The sequence below is a fragment of the Dendropsophus ebraccatus genome, chromosome 6 (assembly GCF_027789765.1).
Source record: "Dendropsophus ebraccatus isolate aDenEbr1 chromosome 6, aDenEbr1.pat, whole genome shotgun sequence".
Classification (NCBI taxonomy): Eukaryota; Metazoa; Chordata; class Amphibia; order Anura; family Hylidae; genus Dendropsophus; species Dendropsophus ebraccatus.
Genome location: NC_091459.1, coordinates 143,912,989 through 143,934,520, shown reverse-complemented (window position 1 = coordinate 143,934,520; position 21,532 = coordinate 143,912,989). Strand labels below are relative to the sequence as shown.

Below are 21,532 nucleotides of genomic sequence, written 5' to 3'. Positions count from 1 at the left end.
TGGGCGGGATGAGGGGTGCATCAAGAAACCTATTCTCCTGCATATTAGGAGAACGGATGCACCGGACGATGTAAGTAATACACTGATCTGTTTAGCATTTCTGTCACTAGTTTATGCTGCCCTCATTTAAGGCGTCCATAAACCTAGTGACAGATTCCCTTTAAAGGGCATCACATAGAATTTCTGTTACTGATTAGAGTCAGATACTAAAACTTGTTCTTTTATTCTAATCTGTTTCTATTTTCTAATTGTAATTTTTTCCCCCACTATTTGTACATTGTTATGGGGGCGGCCATATTGCCTGGGCTGTTCTTAACAGCATTTAGTCATATGCTTTATGGCAAGACTCATGGATATAGATGACAATAGACAGACTCTGTCCCCTTGAGATGAATGTGAGACATTACTGAGCGCGCTCTATGACCTGTGAAGAGGTCATTCCACAGGGAGCTGCTATTGTCTTCTCTATCTACTGGTGTCACATGATGCTGCAATGCTGTACAGGTCACTTTACAGCAGCCTCCTCTTATCACCACAGACATTACAGAAAGTCTCAGCTTAGTTAGAGCCCTAGTGGTGAGAATAAGAACAATCACATCATCTCTTTGTTTTGTCATTTATTTATTTTTTGTTTATTGAATTTATTATTATTATTATTATTATTATTATTATTATTATATAAACAACAACAGAAATATTAATATATAATAATATTATTAATTATTATTATTAATAATAATAATAATAATAATAATAATAATAATAATAATAACTTATAATAATAATAGCTAATAATAATATATAATAATAAATAACGACAAAATATTAATATATAATAATAATAATAGATAATAAACAGCAACAACAACAACTAATAATAATAATAATAGCAGCTAATATTCATAATAATAGTAATAATAATAATAATAATAATAATAATAATAATAATAATAATAATAATAGATAATAAGTAATAATCATAATGAGACCTGGTAAAATACTAAGAATGTCACCGACCAGTATAGTTTATGTCCAGCAGATGGCGCTGAAACGACTTCTCATTTCTTTGTTTCAATGCAATGAATAAGAGGAAAGGTAACAGGAATTAACACTCTACATTACAGGAGTTAAAGGGATTATCCAAGATTAGAAAACCATAGCAGCCTTCTGAAAAGAACAGCGCCACACCTGTCCCATTCCCTTCAATGTAGCTGAACTGCAATACCACACACAAACTGAGGACAGGTGTGGTGCTGTTTGTGCTGGATAATCCCTTTAAGTGTCTGATTGTGAGGATCTTAAGAAGAAGGGTCTCAAGTCTTCTGCTACAGTAGAAGGGCAGTCACTTTTGTGCACTGCTGCTCTCTTTTTAATGGGATGGCTGGAGTTCCCCTTTAAGCTCAGTTTATCCTTGTGTTCCATACAGACATCTGGCTACCCCCCCCCCCCCCCAATGGTCTCCGGGGGATGATTATTTTATTTTGAATTGTTTAGAATTCCTTTATTTTGGATGTCATTGCCAGGTCGTAGATGGCGGTATAAATGACAGCCCATTAGCAGCGCTTGGCAGGTGCAGGGACGGCGTATAGCATTCATAGCACGGCCATTAAGGAGACGGCCGTGGGATCTAATTGTCAATCACAATGAGCTGGCTGTAGGTGAGTGACCCGGTGCAGCCTGACCCAGCCAAATAGCTCAGCTTTCTGCAGAGATGAGATGTGGCTCTGAGGCCGACACGGCCCACGGCCGCACATTTACACCAAACATTCTGCAGCTATTGTGGTCGGCTTTGTTGTTGTTGTTGTTCAGACTGAATGGATAGCTTTGAAAACGTCTCCTGTGCTGCGGGGACGAGAGCGCGTTTGTGTCATGTCGACCTGACTGAATATTTAGCAGCTCTTTCTGCTCAGCAAGCTGCATTACGTGATGGCGGGCGCCGCACAAAGAATAGCAAGAACAGACAAATCTATAATCGACGCTGGCAGGGGACGCTAATAAGACGGAGGGAAGAAAGAGCTCTCCGCCTGATGCACCGAACGCAATAGCCTCACCGCGCAATTTATCATAAAGTAACTAATATGTACTGAGAATCAAGACTTCAAAGAAGTCTTCAGTAACACTCCTTTCTTAAAGGGATTGTCCACTTTTATCTACTTGTGTCTACATAGACTACAATTACTTGTAGTATTAGGAAAGACTTCTGTGACCCATGATGCACAAAAAAAGATTTCCGCTGGACAATCCCTTTAAAGCAGGGATGGGGAACCTTCGGCCCTTCAGCTGTTGAAAAACTACAACTCCCATCATGCCTTCGCTTTGGCTGTCCAGGCATGATGGGAATTGTAGTTTTGCAACAGCTGGAGGGCCGAAGGTTCCCCATCCCTGCTTTAAAGGGAATGTGTCACCTATATTTTCTTTTACTGATTAGTCAGATACTAAAACTTCTTTTATTCTAACCTGTTTCCATTTTTTTTATTTCACTTTTTGTACATTGTTATGGGGGCGGCCATATTGTCTGGGCAGCATTTAGTGACATGCTTTACAGCAAGACTCATGGACATAGACGGCAATAGACAGACTCTGCCCCCTTGAGATGACTGAGCAAAACATTACTGAGCGCTCTGTGACCTGTGAAGAGGTCATTCCACAGGGAGCTGTTATTGTCTCCTCTATCTACCGGTGTCACATGACGCTGTATTACTGTACAGATCACTTTACTGCAGCCTCCTCTTATCACCACAGACACAACAGGAAGTCTCAGCTTAGTTTTAGGGCCCTATTCCACCGGACGATTATCGTTCAGATTATCGTTAAATTGTTCGAATCTAAACGATAATCGTTCGGTTGAAGTGCAGTTAACGATTAACGACCGAACGAGAAATCGTTGATCGCTTTATAAGACCTGGACCTATTATTATCGTTGCTCGTTCGCAAAACGTTCGCAAATCGTTTGCATTGAATAAGACATCGTTCAGTTGCTCGCAATAGATACGAACGCAATAGCGAATAAATAGCGAAGAAAAACTATCACAATTACGATCATAAGTAACGATTATCGTTCCATGGAAATGAGTGAACGTTTTCAGGTCTTTCGCAAAAATGGTCGTTTGAGATCGTTAATCGGTAACGATTATGCAAACGATAATCGTCCGGTGGAATAGGGCCCTTAGCCCCAGTGGTGAGAATGAGAACTGCAAGATCTCAGGATTATTTTATAATATAGAGAGAAAAATGGAAAATTAGAAAAAATGTCCCCAATAAATCCTTAAAAAATATGTTGAACTTAAAAACATTCTTTATACAATAAGTCATTTTCTGATGACACATTCCCTTTAAAGGGATTGTCCACTTGTGTCTACATAGACTTCAATTACTTGTAGTATTAGGAAAGATTTCCATGACCCATGATGCATTGCGTGTGAGATAAGAGGGTGGGAACACAACCACATTCTATTGTCCCATAGTATCTAAAAAAAAAATAAAAAAATGAATCTGCAAAAAGTTTAAATAAATAAAATGTTCTCTGCATCTCCATGGTAACAGACTACATTCACACTCTGTGTAGTCTGATGCATTACATTAAATAATCAGACCGCCATCACCCTGTGTAATGGGCCCAGAGATTGGCTGATGAATGAGCAGACGCTTGTTTGTTTGCCGATTAGGTCGTAAAATGACCCTATAAACCATGGTGTGTCAGCCGCTTATCTCCCCTTGTTATAGGGAACATGCAGCAGACGAGTGATGGCAGCAATCCATTTACTGTCCTTGGGACTGCGTTAGCCGAGTACAGCGCTTGTCAGTAACGAGGCAATGGAGCAGAGGGGAGCATGTTCTACCGCTATTCCATTCACACTCTGCCTTCTATATACAGTCAAGCAATCCAAAAGAAAGCTGCAAAAGTGCAAATATGTGAGCCATAAAATTAGCTGTTTTTACATACAAGCAAGTGCCCACAGGGAGGGGCTAATTGCCTCGAGTGCCCAAACCCCAATGGGCCTGATTGCCTCTAAGGCTGGTATTTCTATGCCCTGTCTCTGCTTGCTTACTTCCTCCTCCATTTGATTGACAGCCTTGGTACTATGTACTGTAGGAAATGGAAATTCTGGGCACTTGAGCTGATGGGTCTCGTTCTGTGAGCAATTTGCCCTATACCCTGTGGGCCCTTGAAGTGCTCAGTCCTGCTTAGACACACAAGGGGATTGGCCCTGTTGTGTGGGCACTCGACATGATCACCCCTGCTCTGTGGGCACTTGAGGTGATTGGCACTTCACTGTAGGCACTTAACTTGAGTGGTCCTCTGCTGTGGGCACTTGAAAGTATTGGCCCTTTGCTGTGAACATTGAGGTGATTGGCCTTGTCCTGTGGGCACTTGGGGTGATTGGCCCCGCCCTGTGGGCACTTACTGTTTTTTGTACATATAAAAACAAACAAATGAATTTCTTGGCTTACAAGCACAAGTTTAAATGTAAAGGTGTACCTGCGAAGGTGAAGCATGTATAAACGTGGATTCCATGGCCTCTAACTAGGGGCTATAACGTCCGTGTCAGTTTTTACTGTCAGGAAATCCTGATCAGGAGACCTCAAATGTCATCAGGAAAGTATCATGATTTCCTGACAGTAATCCGTTTTTCCCATCAGGAAACCATCAGGAAAAACCTTCAGGATTTCCTGATGAGATAATATGGTCTAGTATGCCAACATAAATCACAGGTACCCGTGTACCTGGATGGCCACAGGCTGCAGAACTACAACTTCCATCATGGGATCTGCGGTGCGTTGCGGGGGGGATGGGGGTGAGCGGGTGATCGGACGGCGGCCGGGGCTGGCTCTCTACCAGTCCGGAATCGCGGGCACTTTCCTGATATACATCAGGAAAATGCCCGTGATTCTGGCGCTCCCATAGACTTCTATGGGGGCGTCCGTGCCGGATTTCCGGATGAAAATAGGACAGGATCTAAAAAATCCGGTCCTATTTTCCGGAACGGACACCCTTCCGGAAAAATCCGGAAGGGTGTCCGTGTCTAATGTTAGCCTATGAGTCTGGAAATCCGTCCGGATTTCCTGATAGGAAATCCGGACAGATTTTCCGGACGTGTGAAGGGGGCCTAAGGCTTAATGGTCCTTATTTGCACGATAACGATTGAATTCGAATGATAATCGTACGTGTAAACGCAGCAAACGATCAAACGACGAGCGAGAAATCGTTAATTTTGATCTTTCAACATGTTCTCAAATCATCATTGGTTGTTTGCAAAAAATTTGCAGATTGTTCCGTGTAAACATTCTTTGACCGATTTAACCTATGTGCGAGATAGGCTTAAGCGATCACGAAACGATCGCAAAACGATTTTTCCGTACGATATATCGGTCTGTCTAAACGCTGATCGTTAGAAGAAAAAAATCGTTACTTCGAAATCGTTGATCGTGCGATTGGGCGAATTATCGCTCCATGTAAAAGTACCATAACATAGAAGACTTAACTAGCTCCGGGATCAGATTACTAGTTATGACCAGTGAACAAAAAGTGGTTGCTAAGCTGATTTTTCAGAGTAGAAGGGGTAGGAGTTAAGTAGGAAGGGGAAGAAGGAAGATGCTTGATAACAGGGGAAGAAAGCATTTTTGTCTGATAAGATACATTGCAAAGTTTCTCATATTCACTATTGATGTCCTTCTACAATTTGAGTCCAAATATACTGTAAGAAGCTATAGGAGCATTTTTACACCTTCCTACTATCCTTTATATTTGTGTTGCCAGTGAAAGGTAATAGTCTCTTATGCTACCATGGCCTGCAGTGTCTCCGGACTTGCAGTGTCCCCATTGAATTCGACCAGAACGTCACTGGTCGGCAATTGCAGCGGATCTTGATAAACTAATCATCAAAGTGAACTTTCCTGGCAAAGATAAGTTCATTAAGAAGTAAAGCCAGGGTGCGACAGAGAGTCCAGCCCAACAGCCAGGGTGTGACAGAGAGTCCAGTCCATCAGCCGGGGGGCGACAGAGAGTCCAGCCCAACAGCCAGGGTGTGACAGAGAGTCCAGTCCATCAGCCGGGGGGCGACAGAGAGTCCAGTCCATCAGCCAGGGGGCGACAGAGAGTCCAGTCCATCAGCCAGGGGGCGACAGAGAGTCCAGTCCATCAGCCAGGGGGCGACAGAGAGTCCAGCCCAGCAGCCAGGGGGCGACAGAGAGTCCAGCCCTGCAGCCGGGGTGCGACAGAGAGTCCAGCCCTGCAGCCAGGGGGCAACAGAGAGTCCAGCCCAGCAGCCAGGGGGCGACAGAGAGTCCAGCCCAACAGCCAGGGTGTGACAGAGAGTCCAGTCCATCAGCCAGGGGGCGACAGAGAGTCCAGCCCAGCAGCCAGGGGGCGACAGAGAGTCCAGTCCAGCAGCCAGGGTGCGACAGAGAGTCCAGCCCTGCAGCCAGGGGGTTAAAGAGAGTCCAGCCCAGCAGCCAGGGGGCGACAGGGAGTCCAGCCCAGCAGCCAGGGGGCGACAGAGAGCCCAGCCCAGCAGCCAGGGGGTTAAAGAGAGTCCAGCCCAGCAGCCGGGGTACGACAGATAGTCCAGCCCAGCAGCCGGGGGGCGACAGAGAGTCCAGCCTAGCAGCCAGGGGGCGACAGAGAGTCCAGCCCAGCAGCCAGGGGGCGACAGAGAGTCCAGCCCAGAGGCCAGGGGGCGACAGAGAGTCCAGCCCAGCAGCCAGGGGACGACAGAGAGTCCAGCCCAGCAGCCGGGGGCGACAGAGAGTCCAGCCCAGCAGCTCCAGCTCTATTACTGTCATGCTGCTATCTGCTTTTCACCCCCCCCCCCATGCTGGAAAATGAAAGTAAAAAAACACAGTACACCCAAGAATATACAGATCTAATAAAGAAAATAAAAACTGGAACTGCAGTGCTTATACAAAGCCCATGTGTGAGAGAGTCTGTGTATGTTCATCCAGCTCACCTGTGGGATATAGCCATCTTGGTAGCCCAGAGCTCTGGTCTTGTAGCCAGCACTGGCTCCTGTAGCCTCACTGGGTGCTAATTATGCTTCTTACTGATTTTCAGCCCCCCCCCCCCCACACACACATCATTCAGTCAGTACCTGTAACCACCACAGGGGTCACTGCTGAGCTCCCTCATATACATGTGATTGAACTAGACTGCCCTGATCCCTTCTCCTGTTACATTTAGTTCAGCAGCTCACAGGTCACATGATGCTCCATCTCCTATGATGCTGCAGCCATGATGGGGCCTGTACTGTACTTCTCTACTCTACCATGCATCTCCATCACCTAGGAGGCTTCTCAGAACATAGAGCTCCAGTTATGATGGAGCCTGGACTGTACTCCTGATTACTCTACCAGGTACCTTGATCTTATTGTAATTTCTTAGCATAATTTTTTTTTCTTGCATTTTGCATTTTATTGACAAAAAAATGCAATCAAGTTTTAAAAGCAGAAAAAAACATAAAAATAGATTTTGGGTCCGTCAGTTGTATATAATATAGTACATACAATTTTGTAGAGTTCAGTATATTGAGCTCCGGTGAGTGCCGCATCCTTATGTTAGAAGACCTGCTTCTAGGGACTTCTTATCTGTATACCAGAGCCAGAGGAATAACTAAATCAGCCCATCTTCTGAACTACATTTTTTAAAGGGTGGTTCAGCAGGGAAAAAATTGTAATTTACTTCTATAAAAAAAAAAAAAATCTCCACTCTTCCAGTACTTATCAGCTGCTGTATGTCCTGCAGGAAGGGGTGTATTGTTTCCAGTCTGGAGAGCAGGAGAGGTTTTCTATGGGGATTTGCTGCTGCTCTGGACAGTTCCTGACATGGACAGAGGTGGCAGCAGAGAGCACTGTGTCAGACTGGAGAGAATACACCACTTCCTGCAGGACATACAGCAGCTGATAAGTACTGGAAGACTTGGGATTTTTATTTATTTATTTATTTTTTAAATAGAAGTAAATTACAAATCTCTGGCACTTTCTGGCACCAGTTGATTTGCAAGAATTTGTTTTTGTGAACAACCCCATTAAACTAACTAGCTCATAGTGAACTAATCCCCAAAATGAACTAGATTTCCCATCACTAATACATATGTGTATTCCTGCTTATGGTGCTTAGGCTGGGTTCACACTACGTTTTTGCAATATGGTTTTTAAAAAAACGGATTAAAAACAGATGCATTTGTGTGCGTACGTTTTGATCCGTTTTCCCATTGACTTCCATTGTAAAAACAAAAACGGATCAAAACGGATCTGGTTTTTTTTTTAACGTACACAAATGCGTAGCTGACCCTACTTTGTGTCCGTTAAAAAAAAAACAGATCCGTTTTGATCAGTTTTTTTTTTTTTGCAATGGAAGTCAATGGAAAAATGGATCAAAATGGATGCACACAAATACATCTGTTTTTTAATCTGTTTTCATGTTTTTTGCCCAAAAAAATTAAGCAAAAACATAGTGTGAATCAAGCCTTATACTAAGTGCTGAATAATTTGGGTTGTTATGAATATTTAGTTTTCCTACCCTTCCCATATCATTACCATGTCTATGGATCCTGCGATACTTGTGTCTCCTCCTTGCTGTTGCGGTGGAGTTGTGCGGATCTTAAGCGTTTTATTCACATACAGTTAGTAGAATAGCAGTAGCAGTGTATGAATGGAGCCTAAAGCTTCAGGGTTCTCACATCTGGATGAGATGTATCCAACATGGTGACAATGTATCTAATGATTGTCAAAAGAGCAGCCACAATGAGCGACTTCCTTGTCAGCAATGAGCTCCGGTAATGGTCAATGGCGGGGGCGGGGGGGATCTCAATTGGTCTTTTCATGAGACATCTTGGAAATCTTCCTTGGGGCCGTCTATTACCTCGAATTGGTGCTATATCAATGAAGAGGAACATTGCCATGTGGATTGTGTTTTACCCTATAGGAACATGTGTGTTCTGTGCATATTTTAGTTAGCAGGGCACATTTTAGTCTTAAAGGGGGACTCCAGTGAAAACCTTTTTTCCCCTTAAATCAACTGGTTTCAAAAAGTTATATAGATTTGTAATTTACTTCTAGTAAAAAATCTCTAGTCTTACAGTACTTATCAGCTGCTGTATGTCCTGCAGGACGTGGTGTATTCTCTCCAGTCTGACACACTGCTCTCTGCTGCCACCTCTGTCCATGTCAGGAAATGTCCAGAGCAGGAGAGGTTTTCTATGGGGATTTGCTGCTGCTCTGAACAGTTCCTGACATGGACAGAGGTGGCAGCAGAGAGCACAGTGTCAGACTGGAAAGAATACACCACTTCCTGCAACTGATAAGTATTGGAAGACTGGAGAATTTTAAAAAGAAGTAAATAACAAATCTATGTAACTTCCTAAAATTAGTTGATTTGAAATAAAAAGATTTTTGGTGGAGTACCCCTTTAAAGAAAAGTAAAGGATCTGACTAGAAGGATTAGTATAACATGGTGCTTGGGTTCTAGTCATGGGAATGGGAACCAGAATCCCCCCAGTTCACCCCCCGTCTCTCCTTAACAGACAATCACATTGACATAAATTTCTAGTACAGAACAGCAAGACGTTACGTCAATATCTCATACAATAGAAAATACTAGAAAGCCAAGAACGGGACGGTGATAATAGATAGAGCTCTTCTTCTTCAGACGTGAAACAAAACTCGCTGTTCCCTTGAACAAGTACAGTACATTCTCTGATGTGAGACGCTCTCTAGTGCCGGAAATCAAAGCAAACGACCGCTGCGTCTGTAGTCAATTTACTGGGGCAGGATGAATACCAAGTAACGGTGTAATATCATCAGAACGTCCGCACGCTCGCAGCTCTCGGCTCGCTATCTGATCCCCAGCACTAGAGCCTAAGATAATAGGGAAATACTAAAAGGGCGGGACTAGATGGACCAAGTGGTCGTTTTCTGAGGACTAAGGGCCCTATCACACATAGTGATAATCCCCTGGATCAGGCTGATCCAAAAGATATCATTCCGCGTAATAAAGGCGATGATCAGCTGAAGAAACGATCATCATGTATAGGCTCAGTGAGTAAGTGCTGATCTACAGTGCGGGGTCGGACCATGGAATACGGCCCCATGTTTCTATGACTGATGACAGACTATCATTGTACGTGAAAAAGTCGGTAATGTTTGATATGTTTGGCTGATAGTTGGATGAAAGATCTTACAAGAAAGAATGTTATCAGAAAGATTATCGGCCATTGATCATGTTCGGCCAGTTCAAACTACCGTAATGGTCATCTGGCAATCAACCATCAACCTACTTTAATCCATTGGCCGCCATACATGTTTATTTAATCTACAACTATGTTTTCTTATACTGCTACATTCTATGCCAATATTCTATGCTTACATTCTATGCCTACATTCTATGCCGCCATTCTAAGCCACCATTCTATGCCACTATTCTATGCCACCATTCTATGCCAATATTCTAAGCCTACATTCTATGCTGCCATTCTATGCCAATATTCTAAGCCTACATTCTATGCCACCATTCTATGCCAATATTCTAAGCCTACATTCAATGCCGCCATTCTATGCCAATATTCTAAGCCTACATTCTATGCTGCCATTCTATGCCAATATTCTAAGCCTACATTCTATGCCGCCATTCTATGCCAATATTCTAAGCCACCATTCTATGCCACCATTCTATGCCAACGTTCTATGTCTACGTTCTAAGGGAACTATTACACAGAGCGACTTTTAATGATTAACGACTAACGATAAACAAGATTATTTATAGTTAACCTGAAATCATTCACCATATTACACAGAGCGATGGTTGTTAGTCACTATGGTCGTTTATTCCTTCTGATCCCAGCAAAACATTGAGCAATGTGCAGTTACACTAAACGATTAGTGAACAAATGTGGAACTACAGTGAACAAATGTGGAATTACAGTGAACGATTAACGATAATTTTAGGTTCAGTACTAAATCAACAATCAACAACATACGTATGAATTTTCGACCATTGCCTGCAATTGCACAGAACGATTATCGTTTAAATTCGAACAATATAAAGATTTTTTGCACGATAGTTGGCCCGTGTAATAGGGCCCTAAGGCTACATTCTATGTCAGCATTATATGCAAATCTCAACATTCTATGCACACACTCTATGCCAACATTCTATGCACACACTCTATGCCAACATTCTATGCATACACTCTATGCCAACATTCTATGCATACACTCTATGCCAACATTCTATGCATACACTCTATGCCAACATTCTATGCATAAACTCTATGCCAACATTCTATGCATACACTCTATGCCAACATTCTATGCATAAACTCTATGCCAACATTCTATGCATACACTCTATGCCAACATTCTATGCATACACTCTATGCCAACATTCTATGCACACACTCTATGCCAACATTCTATGCATACACTCTATGCCAACATTCTATGCACACACTCTATGCCAACATTCTATGCATACACTCTATGCCAACATTCTATGCATACACTCTATGCCAACATTCTATGCATACACTCTATGCCAACATTCTATGCATACACTATGCCAACATTCTATGCATACACTCTATGCCAACATTCTATGCATACACTCTATGCCAACATTCTATGCTGACATTCTAAACCTACTGCACAATTTATGCTAACATTTTAGGTCTCTCTTCCACGGCAATATTCCATGTTAACATTCTGCGGGGGGGCTGCCGGGTGATTGCTAGATCGTCCGGACAGCCCATAGAAGATAGTGGCGGTCTGCCCCCCCCCCTCCCCCCCACTGCTGCCCCAGACACAGGACTACTAGTGCCTCACGGCAAACACAACCCTCATCCTCTGGTGTGCTTCTCCCATCCTAGGTGTGTAGTGCAGGGACTATAAATAGTGTCCATGTGTTTGATCCCCCAGTCCCTGTCATTCAGGGACCACCCTTTTCCTGTCCTCTCTTGCTTCTTCTGCCGACAGGGCTGGAATTTACAGGGGTCTCCCTGGATTCTACAATTAGGGGCAATAACTGAGCAATCGGGGGGTTGTTTCAGACTCTAGACTTTCCCTAAATGCGGCTGACGTGATGGGATTGAAGCCGCTGGTTATATTGTACGGCAATTGGGTTGGGACAGCTGGTCCTGGAATTCATGGCTGAAAGGGAGGGTATATAGTATATACAGTATACATGGGCAGTCACAGCTGGAAAGCAGAGGCCAGATATACAGTAAGAGGCTTGATAGCTGTTTCATTTGCTGAAATGCGTCGTCCTGGCTTTACTCCAAAAGGCTAATTATTTTTATAATATTGGGCCTTTTTGTATTTTTGAAAGGGGTACTCTGGTGAAAATCTTTTTCTTTCAAATCAATTGGTTTCAGAAAGTTATATAGATTTGTAATTTACTTCTATTCAAAAATCTCCAGTCTTCCGGTACTTATCAGCTGCTGTATGTCCTGCAGTAAGTGATGTATTCTTTCCAGTCTGACACAGTGCTCTCTGCTGCCACCTCTGTCCATGTCAGGAACTGTCCAGAGCAGCAGCAAATCCCCATAGAAAACCGGACTTAAACGATAATCGTTTCGTGTCATAGCAGACAACGATTAAACGACCATCGAGAAATCGTTGGTCGTTTGATAGAATTCTGACCTATTTCTATCGTTTGATCATTCTCACATTGTTCGGTGTAATAAGAAGTCATAGCTGAAAAGTACGCAATAGCGACGACAAAGCGACCTCAAGAACGATCATAAGTAATGATCATCGTTCCATGTCGTTTGCCATAGAGGTCGTTTGAGATTGTCTCGTTAATCATTAGTCAATTGTTAGTACCCTAAGGCTGGGTTCACACTACGTTTTTGCAATCCGTTTTTTCATCCGTTTTTTTGCGAAAAACAGATAGAAAAAACAGATGCATGTATGTGCATTCGTTTTGATCCGTTTTCCATTGACTTCCATTATAAAAAAAAAAAAAAAAAAAAAAAAATGGTCGACCTCATTTTTGTGTCCGCTAAGAAAAAGGGATCTGTTTTTTTTTATAATAATAATGGAAGTCAATGGAAAAATGGATGTACACAAATGCATCTATTTTTTCTATCCGTCTTTCACAAAAAAACGGATGAAAAAAACGTAGTGTGAACCCAGCCTTAGTTTTTGTATAGTCACATTATAGTTTTCTTTAAATTTTTTTGGGGTTTAGTTTATATATTAGAAAATCCGCCATCTTCCGTTAGAGATATAGTTATCTGCCTCGTATGACGTCCCGAGCCGTAACGAGCAAGCGTTTGGGCCCTATTACATGGGATGATTATTGTGCGAAAAATCAATATAGCGATCAAATTTAAATGATAATCGTTCTGTGTAAGTGCAGGCAACGATCGAAAAATTGCTCGTATGTCGTTGATCGTTGATTTAGATCTGAACCTAAAATTATCGTTAATCGTTCGCTGTAATTCCACATTCGTTCGCTCAATTTCCGCATTTGTTCACTAATCGTTCAGTGTAATTGTCCATTGTTCATTGTTTGGCTGGGATCATAGTAACTAATAGTGCGTTTACACAGAACAATTATCGTTCAAAATTTTCGCAATACCGATCACATTTGAGCGATAATCGTACCGTGTAAACAAATCGAACGATCAAGCGACGAGCAAGAAATCGTTCATTTTGATCTTTCAACATGTTTTAAAATCGCCGTTGGTCGTTCGCTAAAAATTCGCAGATCGCTTGGTGTAAGCAGTATTTAACAGATTCACCCTATGTGTGAGATGGGCTTAAGCAATCTTAACAACGATCGCAATAACGATTTTTCTAACAATTTATTCGGCTAAACACTGATTGTTATAAAAACCAAATTGTTGCTTCAAAATCGATAAAAGACCGATTGGGCGAATTATCGCTCCGTGTAAACGTAGCATTACCACCATCGTTTGGTGTAATATGGTGAACGATATCAGGTTACAATAAACAATCTCGTTTGCGTTAGTCGTTAATCGTTAAAAATGGCTGGGTGTAATAGGAGCCTATGGGTCCCGGTGATGAGGGGGTTAATTGTCTCTTTTGGAGGTAGGACATGTTATTGTGTGACCCTCAGTCCTTGCTGTGCTGTTCCTGTCCTGCCTGTAGGGAGTCCCCCGGCCCGGGCAGCTCTCTGGTGTCAGTGTGTGGTCAGTGCTGGGGACTCGGCTGCTTCCTGTAATATATCAGATCTCCAGTCACAGAGGAGGACTGGCAGCTCACACAGCTCCCTCCAACACTCTGCTCACTGCTCTGCACCCGGACACACAGGCTGCTTGGGCTCCTACACTCTCGCCATGGTCCTCGGCCACCGATACCCCTATACCTGATCTACCCACCCGACCACCCACCACAGACCACCTGGGCTGAGACTTTTGCCCCTTTTTGTGTTCTCCTTTGCTGTGAGAGTCTCTAACTTCTGTGCTCTTTTCCTCCCTATGGAAGATGGGGAATTCGTATGCGGGACAGCTGAAGACCACGCGTTTCGAGGAAGTTCTGCACAATTCCATCGAGGCTTCTCTCAGGTCCAACAACTTGGTCCCCAGACCCATTTTTTCCCAGCTGTACCTGGAAGCCGAGCAGCAGCTGTCATCCATAGAAGGTAAGAAGTTTGGTTGTTAGATATAAACTACGCTACTGTTACGGTGGCAGACATAATAACTAGAACTATATATAACTATTATCATGGGTTCAAATCCCAATGGGAGCCACATCTGTCTGGGGGTCTGCAGCTGGTGACGATTCTGCACCCACGAACAGACTGACTTTCTGTGAGAGACTGTGAGACCCTGTAAGGGATGGGATCCATCTGAGAGATTATATTCCTCTAAGTGCTATGGGATTGATCAGCTACTGTCTATAAGAAGACAACGTATACTCACATAGAGCAGAAGACCAAGGAGAAGAGGATTCTAGACCAAGGAGCTTACTATCTATAAGGAACATATACTATCTATATACTATATATAAGGAACATATACTATCTATATACTATCTATAAGGAACATATACTATCTATATACTATATATAAGGAACATATACTATCTATATACTATCTATAAGGAACATATACTATCTATATACTATATATAAGGAACATATACTATCTATATACTATCTATAAGGAACATATACTATCTATAAGGAACATATACTATCTATATACTATCTATAAGGAACATATACTATCTATAAGGAACATATACTATCTATATACTATCTATAAGGAACATAGTGGTTAGATGCAACTATCAGGGTGAGGATTGGCGACTTATTGTACTGAGCAAAATAAACTGACCATATACATTATATAAACAAACATAGGTAGGGAAGCCGACCGTACACATTATACTATCCTATCTATCTATCTATCTATCTATCTATCTATAAAAGTATGAGGCTGCAGCACATCCAAAATAGTGAAAAACTTGTAGTGTTTTATTGGTAAATCATCAGCAAAAAAATCAGCAACGTTTCTGTCTCATCTCGAGACCTTTCTCTTGCTTGCTTATCTATCTATCTATCTATCTATCTATCTATCTATCTATCTATCTATCTATCTATCTATCTCCTATCTATCTATCTATCTATCTATCTATCTATCTATCTATCTCCTATCTATCTATCTATCTATCTATCTATCTATCTATCTATCTCCTATCTATCTATCTATCTCCTATCTATCTATCTCCTATCTATCTATCTATCTATCTATCTATCTATCTATCTATCTATCTATCTATCTCCTATCTATCTATCTATCTATCTATCTCCTATCTATCTATCTATCTATCTATCTATCTATCTATCTATCTATCTATCTCCTATCTATCTATCTCCTATCTATCTATCTATCTATCTATCTCCTATCTATCTATCTATCTATCTCCTATCTATCTATCTCCTATCTATCTCCTATCTATCTATCTATCTATCTCCTATCTCCTATCTATCTATCTATCTATCTATCTATCTATCTATCTATCTATCTATCTATCTTCCTTTTCCCATGAATACAATCTTCCTCTATAGCCTCCTCCATCCTAGCAGCTATGACATGAGCGCTCTGCACGTCCTCTCTGCGCCCTTTAGTCCTGTACACCGTCCCGGTCTGTAATATGACATGATAATAATAGACATAATAGTAATATAAATGAGTCACGGCTCCGGTCTCCCATTGGTTCGCCGCATTGCTCATCTTATTGGTGACATCAGAGGAGTTGTCAGACCTCGGACTCATGAGACTCGTCATTATATGTTAATGTACAGAACATATTACAGTGGGTGACAACCCTTGGGGTCCACCCTTTTGATTGTCATCCAGCTTTCTCAGGAACAGATATGAGTGAAAACAAATTCTGACAACCTGACCGGAATACAGCGCCCCCTGCATGCGTGAGCAAATGACTGAGCTGAGCCGAACATGCGCATTATTAGGGTTTCCATCATCATTTATGTAGCAGAGCGGAATTTGTCATTTATAGGGGCTTCATTATAATAAGATTCACCTTGTTGAAAAAAAAAAAAAAGAAACCTTTTAAATATTCAACATCCATAGTGACGGCACTACTGCTGCCAACCACTGGCAGCCATGGGTCACGGGACACTGGACTATAGGCCAAGCTGCTGCAGTATCCACAGGATTAGGGGTAACATGCTGATCGGCGAGGGTCCCAATATCCAGAAGCCGCATGGAGAATAAAGGAAGCATCGGCTGCACGTGTGCTGGGCTCCTTCCATTCACCATGGTTCTCATTATCAGTGCGGTAACTATCAGTGCGGTAACCATCAGTGGGGTAATTATCAGCGAGGTAACCATCAGTGGGGTAAGTATCAGTGGGGTAATTATCAGCGAGATAACCATTAGTGGGGTATCTATCAGCGGGGTAACCATCAGTAGGGTAACCTTCAGTGGGGTAACTATTAGAGGGGTAACTATTAGCGGGGTAACCATCAGCAGAGTAACCATCAGGGGGGTAACTATCAGCAGTGTAATCATCAGTGGGGTAACTATCAGTGGGGTATCTATCAGTGAGGTAACCATCAGTAGGGTAACCTTCAGTGGGCTAACTATTAGCGGGGTAACCATCAGCAGAGTAATCATCAGGGGGGTAACTATCAGCAGTGTAACCATTAGGGGGGTAACTATCAGCAGTGTAACCATCAGTGGGGTATCTATCAGCGGGGTAACCATCAGCAAGGTAACTATCAGGGGTAACTATCAGGGGGGTATCTATCAGTGGGGTAACCATCAGCAAGGTAACTATTAGTATGGTATCTATCAGTAGAGTAACCATCAGTGGGGTATCTATCAGTGGGGTAACTAGCAATTGGGTATCTATCAGTGGGGTCACCATCAGCAAGGTAACTATCAGTGGGGTAACTATCAGTGGGGTAACCATCAGCAAGGTAACTATCAGGGGTAACCATCAGGGGGGTATCTATCAGTGGGGTAACCATCAGCAAGGTAACTATTAGTATGGTATCTATCAGTGGAGTAACCATCAGTGGGGTATCTAGCAATTGGGTATCTATCAGTGGGGTAACTATCAGTGGGGTAACCATCAGCAAGGTAACTATCAGTGGGGTAATTATCAGTGGGATAACCATCAGTGGGGTAACCATCAGTGGGGTAACCATCAGTGAGGTAACCATCAGTGGGGTAACCATCAGTGAGGTAACCATCAGTGGGGTATCTATCAGTGGGGTAACCATCAGTGGGGTATCTATCAGTGGGGTAACTATCAGTGGGGTAATTATCAGTGGGATAACCATCAGTGGGGTTATGTAGCGGTATATAATGCTGTGGGATTACACACAGTCCCCACCGTGTGATATCACATTATGTAGTGACCAGTAACACACATAGCTCTGCTACATCAGCATAGAGAGTAGTCGTGCCCTTACACTACATATGCCTGGCGTCTCCCTGCCTGTACACCACATGGGGACTATAAAAGCTCCTTCATGCTCAGGTTTCACCGCTTTCCTTTGTAGCTCGATAAATCTAGAAAATGCTTCTTAATTCCCTGATATTTCCTGGATTAGTGAAGGCCGGGACCTTACTATTCACTGCACAGCATTCACCTCCTGTAATGGAGCATGGAGGATTGAGCAGAAGAAACGGGTATTCTTCTTTAGGCCATGTTCACACATTTCCGTCAGTCTTTTTTCATCCAAAACCAGGAGTGGGACTGACAGGGCAAAGTTATAGTGGAAAGATATGCACAGCTTCGGTGTTTTCAACACATTTTTGGTTGAAAAAAGACTGACGGAAATATTATGTGTGAACATGGCCTTAAAGGGAATGTACCACCAGGTTTGTTTTTTTAATTTTTTTTTTAACGTTTTTTGTTTTTTTTTACATGAACAGACCGGCGTTGGTGCAGGGATGGGGGCGCTGTGGTCCTTTTTTTGAACCGCGCACAGTGTCAGTCTATCCCGAGGCATGAAGCATTGGAGACAGGCCTGCCAGTCCCCAGTGTGACAATATCCCTTCCCCTCTGTCATGCGGCTCCATTGATTCTAATTAGGGTAAAAATATATATAAAAAAATACAAAAATCAGACCATGTACAAATAAGTTAAACATGTCTTTAATTTAGATTTTTTTTTAATAGTTTTCTTTTTTACAATGTGCAAAAAAAAAAAAAAAGCAAAAAAACCCAACAAAACAAAACAAAAAAACAACCGCTAAAGCATGACATGTGAACTAACCCTTAAAGAGCTTAAATAGTTTTCCCACTGTCAATTATTTTTACAAGGGTCCTTGGTGGAATAAAGCCATACTGTATTGGTCACATGCTGTATAACCACTTATTTCTTATTTATGTGTTACTGGTGGCGAGTAGATCGGCACTCCCCTCTGCCTCCTGTATGGCGGATATGCTGAGGTGTCCATAGACTTTTAGACGGCACTTCTGTGTCTAAGGTGGTACTCGCAGTAAGAAAAAAATTCCAACAACATTATAGAAGTTCATTCTCGGCACTCACCATCATGCTTTATACATTTTTATTGTAGAAAAAAGTCCATCAGAAAAATATACCACGGCAACAGGACGTTTCGGCTTCAAGCCTTCCTCAACTGTCAGTTGACGCCGAAACGTCCTGTTGCCGTTGTATATTTTTCTGATGGACTTTTTTCTACAATAAAAATTTATGAAGCATGATGGTGAGTGCCGAGAATGAACTTCCATAGACTTGTATAGTCCATAAACCGATGCCAAAAACTCATCATCATATTGAAAGTCATGAAACGCATTGTGCACTCACCGTTTAAGGCTATAATTGGACAAGGTGAAAGTTATAATACTTGCGTGCCCTTTATAAACTGCTTTTCTTAGTCAATGTGATGAGTACTGCTCTCTTCCTTCTTGCCACAAAGGAGCCTGTAGGAAGGACATTAGCATTTTCTTTATTGGGCTGATACAATCACAGAGCGGCTCCACCACCATGGCCGCCTTTCATGTTGTAAATTCCACTCATCATTTCCATTAGCCGTAAAGCTGCAGTCATCTGGGGAAAGTGACAACACAGTCTCCTCGGCAGTGAGAGTCTGCTTGTCATCATGGTGCCCTAACTTTTCCATAGATACAGGGCTTTCTATGGCCGGTGCTGGGCTTGTGTCTCATGCAGCAGCTGATACGAACAGGCCGAGCTGCAGTGTATAAATCTTGGTGCGTCTGATGTGAAGAATTTCGAGTGTTCATCTCGATAACTGTATCATGAATCTCGTCCCTTTTTTGCATTTTCCGTAGGCGGTGTGGACAATGATGATGACGATGAAGACGATGACGCATCTGGGTCAAGTAGTCCCACTCATTCGTATCAGAACAAACCTCCACCCGAAGGCTGCTGCACGACTGATGGTGAGTACCAGGAGCCTCGTCATGTCTGCCACAAGCTCGGCAGTGTACCGCCAAAATATTGGCAGACCATGGTCTCATTGTTCCTTATGACAGAATCTAACCTCAAATTCTGGTCCTTTCCGATAAGCTGAACCATTGATTGATTCTTAAGATTTTGGAAAAATTACTCACCCCATGTAGAGCTCCAATGGGCCTCACTCCATAAGGTGCCGGTGTATGGAGATAATCCTAGAAGATTGTCCATTGAATATGGCATCCAAAGGCACATGGCACAATACCTTAGATGGCCTGGAGACCCCATATACCTTAGATGGTCTGGAGACCCCATATGCCTTAGAAAGTCTGGAGTCCCCATATACCTTAGATGGTCTGGAGACCCCATGTACCTTAGATGGTCTGCAGACCCCATATACCTTAGATGGTCTGGAGACCCTATATACCTTAGAAAGTCTGGATTCCCCATATACCTTAGATGGTCTGGAGACCCCATATACCTTAGATGGTCTGGAGACCCCATATACCTTAGATGGTCTGGAGACCCCATATACCTTAGATGGTCTGGAGACCCCATATACCTTAGATGGTTTGGAGACCCCATATACCTTAGATGGTCTGGAGACCCCATATACCTTAGATAGTCTGGAGTCCACATATACCTTAGATGGTCTGGAGACCCCATTAAATTGAATGTTCTGGAGGCCCCATTAAATTAGATGATCTGGAGACCCCATATACCTTTAATGGTCTGTAGACCCCATACACCTTAGATCAGTGTTTCTCAACTCTAGTCCTCAAGAGCCACTAACAGGTCATGTTTTGAGGATTTCACAGGTGATTTAATTATAGTCAGTGCACCAGTAACTGCCGCAGCTGTTCATTGTATGGGATATCCGCAAAACATGACCTGTTGGTGGGTCTTGAGGACTGGAGTTGAGAAACACTGCCTTAGATGGTCTGGAGTCCCCATATACCTTAGATGGCCTGGAGACCCCATATACCTTAGGTGGTCTGGAGACCCCGTATACCTTAGATGATCTGGAGATCCCATATACCTTAGATGGTCTGGAGACTCCATATACCTTAGATGGTCTGGAGACCCCATATACCTTAGATGGCCTGGAGACCCCATATACCTTAGATGGCCTGGAGACCCCATATACCTTAGATGGTCTGGAGACCCCATATACCTTAGATGGTCTGAAGACTCCATATACCTTAAATGGTCTGGAGACCCCATATACCTTAGATGGCCTGGAGACCCCATATACCTTAGATGGCCTGGAGACCCCATATACCTTAGATGGTCTGGAGACCCCATATACCTTAGATGGTCTGAAGACTCCATATACCTTAGATGGCCTGGAGACCCCATATACCTTAGATGGCCTGGAGACCCCATATAAATTAAATGGTCTGGAGACCCCATATACCTTAGATACCTTATTACCACATATGTTTTTGGCCTTTGTTTCAGGTTTTTGTCAGGCCGGTAAAGACTTGAGGTTGGCGTCTATTGCCTCAGAGCAGTTTGACGTTCCTGCAGGATTTCTATTGGTGGGTGCGAAGTCTCCTACATTACCGGATCACATCCTGGTGTGCGCCGTGGACAAGAGATTTCTACCTGATGACAATGGCCGCAATGCCCTTCTCGGTATGTAGATGGATGT

The 21,532-nt window shown here is 42.8% G+C and overlaps 1 protein-coding gene across 5 annotated transcripts in view; it reads left to right on the top strand.

Moving 5' to 3' along the window:
* The window catches only part of GREB1 (growth regulating estrogen receptor binding 1), a 102,844-nt gene that overhangs the window by 27,064 nt on the left and 54,248 nt on the right, over positions 1 to 21,532 (top strand). For 4 of the 5 annotated variants that reach the window (XM_069973160.1, XM_069973162.1, XM_069973164.1 and 1 more), the window contains exons 2-4: positions 14,443 to 14,599; positions 19,755 to 19,865; positions 21,340 to 21,516. In XM_069973160.1, coding sequence (XP_069829261.1) covers positions 14,443 to 14,599; positions 19,755 to 19,865; positions 21,340 to 21,516 — 445 coding nt within the window. Of the gene's footprint in view, positions 1 to 7,264; positions 7,351 to 14,442; positions 14,600 to 19,754; positions 19,866 to 21,339; positions 21,517 to 21,532 lie in introns of those variants that run through there. The other variant, XM_069973161.1, reaches the window with a different exon arrangement.